This window comes from Caretta caretta, chromosome 9 (genome assembly GCF_965140235.1).
Source record: "Caretta caretta isolate rCarCar2 chromosome 9, rCarCar1.hap1, whole genome shotgun sequence".
NCBI lineage: Eukaryota > Metazoa > Chordata > Testudines > Cheloniidae > Caretta > Caretta caretta.
Window position 1 is genome coordinate 11,606,439 of NC_134214.1, and position 15,482 is coordinate 11,621,920.

Here is a 15,482-nt window from a genome sequence, read left to right on the forward strand (position 1 = left end):
TTAATTGACAGGGGACAAATTAATTCTACAGCATTGAAAATGTGTATGTAACTTGAGCTGCCTAAAATCTGTATCTGTACAGAAGGCAATTATTCCCTTACAAAAAAGGCTTTCAGTCTTCCAGAATGTTTAGTTAAGAAATAAATCAAAAATTAAGAGTGCAGTTAGTAGTACCTGTTTGAAAGAAGTAGCTTTGAAGGAAAGGACAAATGTGGCTAGATTCAATCATGTTATATGCAGCTACAACCACCTTAGATTCAATTAATTGTCCCAGTCAAGGCAGAAGAGAACTTATTCCTGTCTAAGTGAAACTCTACTTTTACCTAGAAAGAGAAGGTGAGACATGAGCTTATTCATCTTTAGTACTCTATTTCATAGTGAACAGGAGTTGAGTTGCATACCAATAGCCACTCATTTAATCTTTTACAAAATTAAAGCAGAATCACTGTTTACAAACATAACCTTCCACAAAACTAGCTACATTTAACACCACCACCTACAAAAGTAATGGAATAAAATAGGATGGGCTGTGATAGAATCAAATACCTGAGAAAAAATTAGCCTTCCTAAATACCCCCTGTAGCATAAAGGATGAAACAGCAAAAAATGCAGGGAGTGGTTTGTTTTTAAGGTGAATTGGTTTTGCTCTGAGAAAGCCACAAGTTAACTGTTTGCAGATGAGTGATTTTTTTAATTATACTATAATTTTTTTCTGTCCTTAGAAGAAAGTACAGTGTGCTTTCCCTCACTCTATAATTGATTGAGGGGTATAAATTATTCCATTATTTACACACAACAAACAGGCTCTGGCATTCTGCCTCAGTGTTTTCCTCCTTAAGTTTAGGAAGTAATAATAAGTCAACTTCATCTTGCCTTTTTGCCAGCGTACATCCTGACATTTCACTAATGGCACTTGAATGTGGTTGAACACTTATAAGAGTCTTGTTTACTTTCACCATTTAACTTTCTCCTAGTTAGTTTCTCCCACCCTGACTGCCAGAATGATCTCCCCTCTCTGTATGCCATACTGCAGTTGCAGTCAGAGGTACCTGAGTTGGATCCTGCCTTGTTTTGAGAGAGGGCAGTGCTAGCAGTGTTCTCCACCAGCCCTGAGAATCTGGAACTTGGTCTCTCCCTTTGATCCAAAATAGCCCAACTGATGACCATCAAGGCATGCTGTTAAAGTCATTTACTTGATGAGGCATGCAGGGAGGTTAAGGGGTCTGTTCCAGGGAGATGAAGGAGTATTTTGATTTTAAGTTATTGGCTAGTTGTGTTCATTTATTTCCTGTATGACTATTTTATGGTATTGGTTTATCATTTAGATTGTAAACCTAATCATTAGGGTGTCAAGAGCTTTCATATGGCTATTTAATTGTTTAAAGAACAAAAAGGTAGTGATTTTCAAATGGGAATTTTAAAATTCAGGACCAAAAACTTCATTATGGCAGGAGTGGAGGCGAAATACAGAATAGAGCCAGGTGGTCTCAAGTTGTAGACCAAGCTTTGACACAAAATTTCCTTTGTGGCTTTAGGCAGTTACTGTTCTCTGCCTTAGGTTCCCAATCTCTAAAATGAGGACACTACTTACCTAGATCACACACGTTGTCCAAGCTAAGTACATTCTCATACCTCTGAAGGTGGAAAGCACTGTACATTCACTGAAACGAAATCACTTCTATTCATAGTAGTTTTAGAACCAAATTTATACACAGACTATATTCTAGGCCTTTACTTCATAGTACAGCATGAAAGAGGAAAGTATCAAGAGAACATTTTCTGCTACAAGACTAGTGCTGTTGCCACAGCTTCACAATTTATGTTGAACTGGGCTGCTTAAGATAAATTTCAGTATAAAAAATAGTTTTCCATCTGGATTGTTTATTACAGAAGAGTATGAATGCTTGCTGAAAAACAGTGTTGCTCAAAGTGTGAAAACAGGACCATTTTATTTTTTTAAAAGAAATTAGAGTAATTTGTTAAGGACAGCATATCAACAGGGAAGACTGATCTGTAAAAGTAGACAAGATTTTTTTTTTTTTAATAAATTTGATGCAAGGGCATTTCAAAGTATTGCATCTACCAGCTAACCTGTAAAGCTACCCACAGGAAAAGATTTTTAGAGAAAATAGACATTTATACAAAATTATAAAATACTTATAAGAGTTATTGCATTTCAAGGGATAAAACATCCATTTTCTGTGACAGGACCAGTTAAGCCTTTTAAACAATATCTAAGGTTTGTAAAAATGGATCTTGAAGTATGCAAAAAACCAAAACTGTGTAAACTTTCTACAAAAGATTCCATCCCATTCCTGAGTACACTAAAGCTATGAAACATAAGGAGCATCGGGAAGGCAGCAGTTTCTCACAGTGTGAGGTCTATGGGCATTTCCTTTCTACACACTGCTTCCCTCCTTCTTCATACTCTTGTTTAGAGATCCACATCTGTTGAAAGGTACCCTGTAAAACAGGAAAAAACAACAACTCAGTGCTGTACCTAGGGTATCATTAGCTCTAACCGCATGAAAAGCAAACCAGCCTTTATATTTTTCAGGATGCAGCACAGGACCATGGCTCCAGCTATCTAAATGTATCTTTAAACTGGGTTTTGCATGTTAAGCAACTAGGGAAGATTGTCACATGAACTGTTGCTTCCACGCCCTCTCTGGATATTACTAAACTACTCCCTGCTAGCCTTGTCTCATGTGTGCTCAGCAACTTGCTTTTCAGATGTATTTCTGGGCCTGATCCTTCAAGTTTAGTACTTTTAGAATGCTCTAGATGGCATGTAGTTTTCTAAAGATCCAGCAAGAGAATACCCCAGGAGCTCCACCTCCTTCCCCTCTGGAGGCAAGGAAAGGAGCTTAATTAAGATTCTTTAGGTTTATGCACAGAGTATTCATTATTTTATCGTCAGGTTTCTCCCCTCCCACACCATGCTCAGCAGAGCTACTACAGGAGCAGCAGCTGCTCTGAAACTCAAATCACTAACAACAGGTGTCAGAGCAGCAGCCAGGTTAGTCCGTATCCGCAAAAAGAACAGGAGGACTTGTGGCACCTTAGAGACGAACCCATTTATCGGAGCATGAGCTTTCGTGAGCTACAGCTCACTTCGTCACTAATAAGACTCCTGTGGAATTAGGTTTTCAGCTAAAGATGCTGCTCAGCATCCCTTCCCAAAGCTATGTATGTTTACTGACCAGAGAAGCCAAAATGGAACCACCAATCCACGAACTGAACCTCCGCTCCACTGTTGTGTTGTTTGCTATCAACTTCAGCCGCATACTCTGAACAGAGAGAAAAAATACACATTAGCAAGGTCAAACTGATAGGTAGCTCAACTGAAGGTTCAAAACTTTTCCCCTGAAGGGGATGGGGAGGAAGAGGTCTTAGGACTGCATTACAGACAAATATTCAAAGTGTTTAATTCATTTGTTGCCACACAGGTCAAAGATACTACCATATATACTCGTTCATAAGCCGAATATTTTTGGTAAAAGAGTGACGCATCAAAGAGTGGGGGTTGGCTTATAAACAAGTCTACACCAAAATCTGATGATTTTAAACTCTATGAAATCACTGAATTGAATATCTAATACACTGTCGTTTTGTTTACCTGGAGCGTCTGCAGGCATGGAGCCCCTCGGTTCCCTGTGGCTGCAGTTTGCCGTTCCAGCCAATGGGAGCTGCGGGACGCGCCTCCTGCAGCTCCCATTGGCTGGGAACGGTGAACCGCGGCCACAGGGAACTGAGGGGCTCCATGCCTGCAGATGTTCCAGGTAAACAAAACGTCCCAACCCACCAGTGGCTTACCCTGACAGGCCAGGAGCCAAAGATTGCCAACCCCTGAAATACAGGGTCGGCTTATGAAAGGGTCATAGAGCTTTTACTATTTTTAACCTATCCATCTTGGGGGGTCGGCTTATAAACTAATGAGCTAATGAACGAGTATATACGGTAATTCTATTACATTTTCTCTAATCTGGAGCTTGTCTGATTTGCACTTTGGAGTCCAGTGCTCCCAAAATTACAGGTTAAATAAAGTAGCAGGTTGCTGTTTATTGGTAGCCTGTGACTTGTGTGTGCAATCCACAGAGAACAAAATCTTCTATATTAATATGAGCTCAAACTGAATCAGTGAAATATCCTTGGAAATGGGTTAGCTGCAACACAACAGAAGCGAGCGATGATTAGGGGAAATTATCATGGCTTCGGAATAGTTACACAGCCCAGAATAACCAGAATCGTTATCTGAAAGTAGAGATAGACATTCAGTATTTTAAAACTAGCTAAGTATTTGCTGAAGTCTGCTTTATGCTGTTACTTGTTTTCAAATTGCATTGAGTTTCTTTGAAACAGGATACGTTTTTTCAACAGTCTGCAACTTGTGACCCCGCTTTAGTCATTAAAGCTAAAAAGGGGCTTGGTCAAACAGTCTGAGCACAAGACTGGATTGCTTGCAAGCCCCAATGTTCCAATCTTGACGATTACACCTATTACTTTTGTAGCCTTCATAATTGTGACATCTGACCTTCAGTTGTCCCAATACATACTAATTGGATAATACTACCTATTTACCAGATTAGTTACATTTGCAAAAAAACTGAGAATTAGAAACACAATGGAGGTGCTAACACTTCAGTGAATCTCTCACTTCTGCCTTTTACAAAAAAAAAAAAAAAGCATTCCATGGCCACTGCATAATCCTAATGAAATCAAAGCTGCAATACAGCAGTCAGTGCCTGTATAGGCATGTGTGACAGGGTGTGCATACCCCACACCGGACAATAGAAGGTTAACTCCACATTAAGAGCAGCAGAAGTCCTGCCTCTCAGACTGTGCTGGGCATGCTCTAACTGCTGCCTCAGTATAAAAGGGAGCAGCCCAGCTCGTTCTAGACTGACTACTGAGGGGAGAAGGTGCTTGATGGAGGCTCCAGGCTAGGAGCTGCTACAGCCAGAGACTGTGGGAACCAGAGAACCCAGGGACCAGACTGGTTGACTGCTATCTCCAGCAGATCCCCAGGAGTTGGACTTCCAGGGAGTTACCCCTGCCAGGGAACCTGAAGACCCAGGCACTGTATGGATTGCTACCCATGGGAGATGCGGTAGGAAATGGCCCAGGAAGGTGGAGGGAGTGGTATCTAACAACCAAGCAAAGTCAGTGTGTTGCAGTAGGATTCCCTGCTGACTGGGTGATGGCCACTCCTGTCACCAATAGGGCCCTGGGTTGGGACCCAGTGGACAGGGAGGGCTTGGGTCCCCCTACCCGGCTGCTACCCACCCTTAGGTGGTGGCCCACTTCCCTGACTCTGGCCACTAGGCCACGCAGTCCTGTATTCGAGGGCTGCCATAATGACTCCGGCCTCTGGGCCGTGCTGCTCTCAGCCTAAGGACCGTCACTGCGGTGGTATCACTACCCCAACCTACCCTAAGGAGGACAGGGTGTGCATACCATGCAACAGCATGTACAAGGAAAAAAACAGACCAAAAAATGACCCAAAGCAGCAATTTAATAAGCTGTCTTACTGGTGGAGTTTTCTGAGAGAGCTCTCTGTTCAGTCTGTCTGTAAAACTCTGTATTAAAGTGTTTCCTCCTGCTACAATCACACTGCCATAGAGGCCCTGGAAAGAGAAAAATGTGACACACAGAGTTCATTCTGAATATATTTTGGAAACATCTGTTTGTTTTCATAATACAAAGAAAATGCCATAAGTATATATGATCAGCAGTAAAAGTACACTTGACATCTAGACAAAGTTACACCATTATTAGTACAATCAGTATTCTACCATGTAAAAAATACTTTTAAAAGATACATTGGGGGAAAAGGCAGTTTGATGACTGATTCTAAATGGCTTTTATTTACTGTTTTAACCTTTAGTACTTCTAGATCAGCTTGTTTTCATATTCCCCATGTTCCTCTGCGTGCACCTCCCCCTTATCTCCCCCCCACACACACACTGAGATATAAGAATGCACAACTAGATATACCATCCACAAAGAACACATGAAGGAAGGATTTTTTCCCCCATTAGAAAAAAAGTATCAATATTTTATTTCCATTCACTAATATGACAGTTGCCAAAGACGGAACACAGCCTACCCAGCCAGCTTGACTTTGCAATTAAGGAAGTGCAATGGATGGACCAACCCAGGTGCAGCCAACATCAGAACTGCACACAGCCGAATGTTGCATGCTCTTCAACAGATGGTGTTGGTGGAAGCAAAAACGGAGAAGTTTAATTTTATGCTCTGTTTTTCCACCTGCACCATACAGTGAGTTAATATCAGAAACTATTTAATCTTCAGATATTTGGGGATGAATAATCACAAAAAGCTATAAACATAAAATGACAGTTTGAAGCTACCCACTGCACATTGTAGAGTCATCAAACTCTGGATATTTAACATGCCATTTTATTTATCTGTTTCGTTACACCAGTGCGAAACAAGAGTAACTCAGGATTTCAGTGGAGTCTCTGCATTTCCATCAGTGCAACAGAAGTCAGAATCTGACTTAGCTGTTCCCATGGTTTGAGAAACACTATCTTCATCTATGTTTTATCTGCATATTCCCCTAATAGCTACACAACATGTAGATGATAATGTATAGGCACCTCAGCATAACCTCAAGAGGTCAAGATTTCCATTTTAACTGATGGCAAGTGTCCATGCCTCTTCAGTAAATTTCATAGCTAAAATATATTGTAACCACACAAGAATTATTTTAAGCATAGATATTTTTCTGTCTGACTAACACTTACTGGTCTGATGTCTATATCACACATTCCAACGCTTGTGGTGACAACATGGCTAACACCCAGCATTGTGTTGCCAGATAAGCCCTGGAACAAAATTAGTAAATCACAAATCAGTGCTTCAAAACAGCAAGGCACATTAAAGCAGTGAATGAACAAGGGTCTAAAAAGTTCTGCAGACAAATCTTTTAATTTATCTAAATTTTTATTTCATACATCACCATGATCTCAGCACCACGAGTTTTATTTAAAGAAAACCACATATCTTGAATTGCATTTCTATGACCGCACCCCAACATAGGTAGCCCTGGAGAGCATACAGTGTAAATACAAACATAGCTTCATACTTTGTGCCATCATAACATACTGTGACCACATATAAAGGGAAAGGCTGCATAATAAAGTATATGTCTGCAAATTTTAATGTACTACTTTCATGGTTTTACCTTTACATTGGAAGGGTCAAATAGTCCTTCAGGAATTTTTAGACGCTCTGCACCAAAGTCACAATTATAACCATTGGGGAATTCATAATGAACGGTCGGCATCTGTGCAGCTACCCTGGAGGTTGATATTGATCAGAACATTGGTCAGAAAGTAAAGATGCTAAATCACAATGCAGTGAATAGTCTAAACAGAATTCTTTGTTTATGATGCTATAGAATAAATTTTAATATGACTGTGCTTTTGACAATCTTTCTGATTGTTATTAGAATTTATGCACATTGGCATGGCAAGTGTAATCTCTAATCCAGCTATTCACAGTATTCCTAACTCCAAAAATAAATGTTTTGTGTAACATTATACTTTTGCAATAAGCCTTAAAATAGAAACCATGGACTCCTACTCTGATAAATACATTTGACATACACATACTACTAGTTTTACAAAGATACAATGACCTACTGTTCATCATAGGTTGAATCTGACACTTGGAGGACAGAGGCTTGGAAATCCTGAATTACACACTATGGAGAGAAGAATAAAAGGAAAAGGTGTTATTAGGATTCCAGTTCAGAATTCAGTACTATGTTAGAATTATATAAATGTGAAACTGGACAAAAGCCTTAAACAATAAGCAAGTAAACTTGGAATCAAAACACTGAGTGCACAAAATATGTGCAAAGCTTCTTTAAAAAGCCATGAATGCATTTCAGTACATAGGTAATTTGCTGTACTAAATCCTTAGAAACTAAGGATTGTTCACAATCATAAGAGGTATTGTTTCAAGCACAATAGGTTTTAAAGAAGTCAGAAACTAGGGCACCTCCCATAATGACAGCGGAATATTTCCCCTCAGGAATTTTTAATGAAGGCTGGACTTGATCACAGCTATCATGGATTTTCATTGGCGATGTCTGTCTGGGAATATGATTGGATGATAAAAGCCTAATTGAGAGCTGAAGATTTAACTAGTGGAGAACCAAGAGCTCAGCAATATCACTGCAACAACACGAAAGACCAGACCTGCAGACTATCAAGACAGAGCTTCAGTTTCCCCACAAAGGAATTGTGGGAGGAGAAATCTGATTTAGGATTACAAAGGTGCACCCCAGTATGGTAACTCCTTAGTTAGGAACTTATCCCATCACATGCAATGATCTTCTGTATTGCATTACAAAATGGAACACTAAAGGCGATGGCAAGTATGAGTGCCCAAGATTTGATACATACATACACGCTCCATGCTTTTACCCTTGTAACTATTTTATTGTGACACACTAAAATTAAAAAAAAAATAATCAGATCTAACTGTAAACATCAGCACGAACTAAAACCACTCCTACAAGCCTATCCAGGAAGTAAAGCCCTAATGCCCTAGAATTTTCAGGGTTCGCAAGTTTTAAACAGGAGACAAAAAGATTATCTGATGGAATTATATTCTAAAGATGAAAGAGCAGCTAAACTGATTTTAAAAAATTTATCCTCTCTCCACCCCCAAAAAGAAGAAGAATGTCCTCTCCTATTTTTTAGGCTGAAAGTTTTCTAATTCTCTCACACAAAAAGCTTCCTGGAATATACAGTAGCAAATGGGATCTCTTTGTGGGCCAGGGGAGAAGAAAGGATTTACTTACATTACACATATAGTTGTGCCAAGATCTCGTGACCGGAGGTAACTTCTCTTTTCTCTTCCAATTTGCTGGTGATCCTTCACGAACTGCTTCCTGTGATTGTAGAAAAGTACACAGTCAGTCAACAATCTACACTCTGAAAAATGAACACTTTTAAAATCCAGTTAACTTTCCCACCTTTGATGCAATCATATATGGAGGGATTAGCTCTATGTTCATTTCCTGAAACAGTTCTCTGCACTGCATAGTAATAAAGTCTCCAGCAAGGGGTGATTTTACAATGCCTACAAAATATAAATAGAATTTTGGACTACGTTCAAAACCTTACAGAACAAAATGTCTGCAATAAATTGTTCATTTGAAACAAAAATAGCCCCTCTCCCACCTTTCACAAACACAAGTTTCTCCCTTTTCAAAGATACCACATTTTCTTTTAATATTAGTAATAAAACACATTTCTTAATGTGATGACCACAGTATATAAATTATTACATCTGTAAAACTTTTTACCTTGTTGAAGTACATATCCATCATGCACTGGAATAGCAGTGGTGTGAGTTGCCCCACTGTCCAAAATCAGGCCTGTGGATCGACCATTAGCAAAGCTAATCAAAAGGATTAGGGAGAATGACAGAATTTTTACTTGGGAGAGAGTTTTGTCAAATAGTTAGAGCACAACTAGCAACGAGGACCCTAAAGGTTCTATTCCTAGCCTCACAAGTGACTTGCTATGTTCATCCATTTACCCCTCTACATAAGGGTAATAAGTACCAACCTCGCATACATGTTAAGATTTAATTTATTTATGGTTGCAAACTGATTTTTGAGCTCCTTGGATGAGAAATTATATAAAAATCAAAGAAGTGTTCTGCAGAAATCTCTAAATAAAATATTTCCCATTTTATTTAGATTTTGAACTGCCTATTAAAATGTACATGTTAGCTTAAGATATTTACATAATGCAGTGTAAGGCTTAATCAGTGATCTCAGAAGACAGAAATTACTGCATTTTAGTAATCTGAGCAAAGCCATTTTAGGCATGCTGAGCTCTAACAAATAGCATAGGCTGTAAATATACACTAGAAGAAGTTGTCTCCCAGGACAGGAATCACACCAAGGGGTTTTCAAAGTTGAGAATTAAGGAGAACACACAGAAGTGGAAGCTATCCTGTTCACATCAGCCATATGGATGGTTACGAAATATTCATTTTGGTTAGAAAGAAAAGAGTAACTTATCTTATTCTAATAATACCACATTGAAGAAGCTTGCTTTATTTCTTGGAAAAATACATGGATCAACATTTCAAGGATACGCTGTAAGAACTGCAGTTTTACACAAGAAAAAAGCAGGGATATTGTAATGTTCAAACATCAGTTCTGTCAATTTCTCACGCTTTGCTCTGGTATTCCACTACAAAAGAGAAAAAAAATAGGTAAACAGACAAAACAGAAATATTATGTTTACATCAAGATCCATTATATTTATTACTGTATGCTCACAGGATGCCAGAAAGATATAAAAAGAAAGTTAGGATTATTACAGTTGTAGTTTAAGAGCAGTTGCAAAGTTACATAAAGCAAAACAAATTTATATATTCTTGGAATTTTATTTCGTTAGATGAGAATTCACTTTTTGTGCAACAAGCATTTCATTGCAGACTCATACACAAACACAGGAGGACTTTCTGAAATTTAAAAGCATGCATTTCTAGGGGGTTCAACTTTAAGCTATTAAAATAATAAATTTCTAGAAATCCTTCCATACCAGAATCTCAAAGCTCTTTATGAAAGAGCCCAAAACACTCCTGTGAAATAAGTGTTACCCCTGTTTTACATGAGGAAATGTACATGTACACAGATGTAAAGTGGCTTGCCCAAGGGAGAAAACTGAACTCAGATTTCCCAGCTTTCAAAGCATCTTACCACAGCTTTACTAAAGCAAAGGCAAACACAATGTGCTAAGACACACCTGTGGATTGGAAGTCCCATTTTACTGTGAACTTCTTCTAAGTTAATTGTTAAGTGAGTTTAGCCCTCATGTTAGGAGTCCGACTGAAGACCTTCATTTAGCTATTGAACAGGCAACCCCCAATGCAGACTGCTCCATACTCCATCACTGAACCTCAACCCTTCTAGAGGGATCATGTTTAGGAGTAGGAAGGTAGCATAGTCTCCCTATGCATTTAGTAGCTGCTTTCTTGACAGTTTCAGGTAGATCAACTGTGGTGGTATGTTCTGTTACGTGGACATCTATACACAGAGAACTAGAGTGAAACCAAGAACTCATTTCACAGCCTTCAAAACACCACCAACTTGAATTTAGTACCAGCCTTGGGTGGATTTATTTTTGTTTATACTTCTATAGCATGCATTCCCTGTAATATCCAAGTGCCTCTGAACTGCTAGCTGAAAAGTGAAAGGCGTCCATTCTCAATTCAATCCCCCCTACCTGAACCTATCCAGACCCTCTCAAGCCACCACTTTCAATACATTAATGTGGAAAAATTTTATTTGCAATAATTGTATGTAAAGGAGGCTTCATCTTCATTGTATACACCCTCTGTGGTTTATATTCGATTCCTGTATTGTGCCTTGTAATCTAGAGCACAGTAAGGTGGGGAACTGCAGTCTACGTGTCTACTTAAATTCTTACTCCTACATTTTTATTTGATCTATGAAGCCACTGAGTAATCCAGAGAACCAAGGTAAAAACTTTGCCAATATATGTATTACTCTCCCTGGTTCTGTTTTTGAAGGGCTTGATGTAATGAATGATTTTCAAAAACATCTCTATTTTTAGTTAGTATAATAAAAGATCACCTACAATTTTACATTTCCCCCACCCTCCCCAAGAAACAAGAGAAAGCTATTACAAAACAAAGGCTCTAAGAGGAAATCCAGCTTGAAATATGCGATCTTCATTTGAGCAGAGAGTGGGCAATATGTACTATATCATAAGAGTGGTTATCATTTCAAGTTACTGACAAAAAAATAAATTAACAAAAAATAAAACACAGAGAATAATCCGGCAGAGTATTTTTAAATTGTTACCTCTAGAGCCCTGCAAATCTGCAGACATCAGATTTATATCCATGTTTGCAGATTGGATGTGGATACAAATTTTGTATCCGCACAGGGCTCTAGTTACCTCCTCTTAATTTTCTAAAAATTTCAGCATTCCTAACTTACAATTCTGTATAAAGTTTGTACAGACAAGACTAGAACATTCCTAAATCCCAATGACAATTTGTTCATTATGACATTTCAAAACAGGAAATATGCTTTTACTCACTGGTGCTTCAGACATTAGGACAGGATGCAAACTTGCTTCAGATTTAATATGCATCTTGTATGTGTGATCCAAAATTGCCTGGAAACTATCCCAGTCCTCAACTGTAAAAATGTTAAAGCAGTTGCAGAAGTTTAGACAATATTATTGCATTTTCAGAAAGACACCCTGTTAAGTGAGTCATCTAAAAACATAGATCAACCAACCAATTTTCTACTGAGCAGCAGTCTTAAAAATTCACACACTTCAGCAGCTTCACAAAGTTCTATACTGCTTACTGTGCCGATAATATTCATCCCCTTCTTTTTCCCCACCACCATCATCAGATGGGACCCATTCCAACCCATTACATGGAGGAAAACCTCTATAGTTTTTCCTCAGATCAAGCAAAGGTTCACAGCCTGATAATTAAAATAACTTTAGAATAAAATGTTTTTCACTTTTAGGCCAAGAGTATTCATGCAAATGAAATGTTAATATATTTTGTATATGACAGATGTAACTTTGCAGCTGAATATAAAGTTAGTGATCAGATTTTAAGAACAAGAGGAAAAAGACAGAGCACCATACTCATTCCATTTTTTAAGGGTGAAATAGCCTCCATGTTTTCCCTTGGAACTCGCAGTGCATTGGTGTCTATGTAGTAAGTAGGGCCCCCTTGTTTGCCTTTGTCACTATCTATTTCCATCAGGGTACCGCCATCGTCCCTTTCCAGTACCACACCAATAGCAGTGGGAAAGTCAACCTGCAATGTAAAATGTGGGCAGGATATGGCACTTACACAGTGTGTATTTTACTTACTTAAAGTACTATTTTCATTTCAGCTATACTTTTTTTAAAAAACATTTTCTACTAACTCAGAACTTGTTTGCTGGCTCGTATAATACTTTTTTACATTTTAATCTTATACGATCACAATGACTCTTACCTTTGGACAGTCCTCACCAGCATAGCCAGCTCTCACTGTATAGGAGCCAATATCAAAAACAAGAGCCCCAACTTCATCTGTAAGAATTATCAGTAAACAGGCAGTCAGTAATTATTACAGTCATGTAACAAAAACTAAAATCACTGTGCTTACCAGCTAAAATGTACAAGCCAAGATACTTTTTGTTAAACATGTGTGCAAATCACCACCACAACTTTTAACCAGGATTTAAAATTGGCAAAGAACAGAACATTTTCTATCAGAAATTTAAGTTGCACAAGAGTGATCCAAAAAAGCAGCTGTATTTTAACTAAATAATCAATAAAGTACTTTCATTCAAAATAAGCAAAAAAGGCAATTTTTGCAGAGTAAAAAAATATTGAACCATCTTCTGGAAGAGATTTTCAGAATGTGTTATGATTTACCCACACAGCAAGTTACATGGGCCTCTACTTCCTTGGATTATTAGAAATTAATCAGAAAAAAAGTTAAAACTAGATGTAACAGTCTATAGACACTTATGTTTAAATTAAGAAATACATTCATTCTTTTAAGCACTGATCCCCAAAGAGGCTCTGTATCGGCTCAACAAGATTGGGGTCCAGGTTGGCAAAATTAAATCTTTAATCTTGTAGCGCTGGGTACAGGAGATGCTCCGGTGCAAGACTATAATACTTTGGCTTCCAAATAAATCTTTATTCTTGTAGTGCTAACCTGAATTTCCCACCAGCAACGTAACAGCACCAAATGTTGCCTGACACCACTAATCTGGCTGTCTGACAGTTCTAAGAAGTAGGAAAAGCTTTAATGAAATTTACCAAAGACAGAAACTAAGGCCTTCAAACTAGTTAGGCTTTTCATTTTAATGAAAACTTTCAAGCGTTGTGCATTTCCGTAGCAGAGAAACCTGAATGGAGTTATAGCTGTGTTGGGAAGAACTACGTGGGGAAAACTAAGTTTTATATAGCAGAGCTGTAACAGAGAGAGAGGTGTTCATGGGTGGAGCAATACAGCTGTACTTCAGCTGAGAGAACTGCTTAGAGCAAAGCTGTCACTTTATGCACCAGAGCAGCAGCAAATAACTGGGAAGGGGAAGAGCTGCAGGAAATGGGGAGCTGCAGCAGAACGACTGCAAGGAGGCTCATGGTTTGGGAAACTACAGCAGCATTAAGTGGGGAAGAGCTGCAGGGGAAGAGTGGATCAGAAAAGTTCATGGATGGGGGGTGGGGAAGCTGCAGACAGCCCAAACCTTTGTGGGAAGTGACAGCAAATGTAATGGACAAACTAGATCACAGGCTTGGGGGTGCAGCAGGCGGGGGCTCAGAGGGGGACCAGCAGGAGACAGAGGCTCAGAGGAGGACAGGAGAAGGCTCATGGGGAACAGCCCTGGGGGTGCAGCAACTCAGAAGGGGGCCTGGGGAGGCTCATAGGGTACAGCTCTGGGGTGCAGCAGACAGTGGCTTGGAGGGGGACCTGGGGGAGCAGCAGCAGGAGGCGGGGGGGGGGGGCGGGCAGAGGCTGGTGGGGAACAGCCCTGGGGGAGCAGGAGGCAGGGGCTCGGAGGGGGGCGGGCGGCGGCTCCTGGGGAACAGCCCTGGGGGAGCAGCAGCAGGAGGCAGGGGCTCGGAGGGGGGCGGGCAGAGGCTGGTGGGGAACAGCCCTGGGGGTGCAGCAGGAGGCAGGGGCTTGGAGGGGGGCGGGCGGCGGCTCCTGGGGAACAGCCCTGGGGGAGCAGCAGCAGCAGGCGCTCCATGGGCGGGCACTCACCTCCCCCGTACACCCCGCCGCTCATGGCTGCCACTGGGCCTGTCTCTCGCCGCGGTCCTGGCAGCCCCCCGGTAACTAGCTGTTCTGGCAACAATAGCCGAGTGCGCGGCTGGCCCGCGCTCACTCACACCGCCGGCTGAACCGAACCTGCTGCTCTCTCCCCTCCAGCCAACGGAGCGCGCCTGGTCTCCCAAAGCACCTACCACAGCGCCGGCTTGCGAGCTACCCGAGAGTGAATGACCAATCGTGGCTAGCAAGGGGCGGGCCGAGCGAGCGGGAGGCCTATCCCAGCCAGGAAAAAGCGGGAAGGAAGCAAGAATGGTTGCAGTGTGCGGGTAGGGTCAGCAGAGAGACTGGGCGGGGCTTGGGGGTAAAGGGCGGGGATGGAGAGGCGTTGATAAGACAGGGGGGCTGGGGTCAGGCTGATGGGGTGGAGAACTGGGCCCAGGGAGGGGTGCTTTGGGGCTGGCTGGGGTTGGGGCCTCGGGAGGGGTGCTTTGGGGCTGGCTGGGGGCTAGGGAAAGGTATGCTGGAGCTGGGATTTGTGGGCTAGGGAGGGGTGTTTTGGGGATGTAGCTGGGGATTAGGGAGAGGCATTTTGTGGTGGGATGCGTTAGGAGGCTAGGAGGGGTATTTTGGAGCAGGAGGGGGTTATGGGGGCA

At 40.8% G+C, this 15,482-nt stretch overlaps 1 protein-coding gene across 1 annotated transcript; it reads right to left on the bottom strand.

Annotated features, from left to right (window-relative positions):
- Window positions 1-1,930: 1,930 nt before the first annotated feature.
- Window positions 1,931-14,984, bottom strand: ACTL6A (actin like 6A). Its single transcript, XM_048863130.2, has 14 exons — window positions 14,821-14,984; window positions 13,054-13,130; window positions 12,696-12,870; window positions 12,129-12,229; window positions 10,150-10,247; window positions 9,347-9,441; window positions 9,014-9,120; window positions 8,840-8,929; window positions 7,671-7,732; window positions 7,211-7,325; window positions 6,771-6,851; window positions 5,532-5,627; window positions 3,204-3,290; window positions 1,931-2,463 (listed from the first exon to the last, which is right to left on the bottom strand). The coding sequence occupies exons 1-14, from the start codon at window positions 14,843-14,845 to the stop codon at window positions 2,383-2,385; spliced, it is 1,290 nt and encodes a 429-aa protein (XP_048719087.1). The 5' UTR covers window positions 14,846-14,984; the 3' UTR covers window positions 1,931-2,382.
- Between the last annotated feature and the right edge of the window lie 498 nt (window positions 14,985-15,482).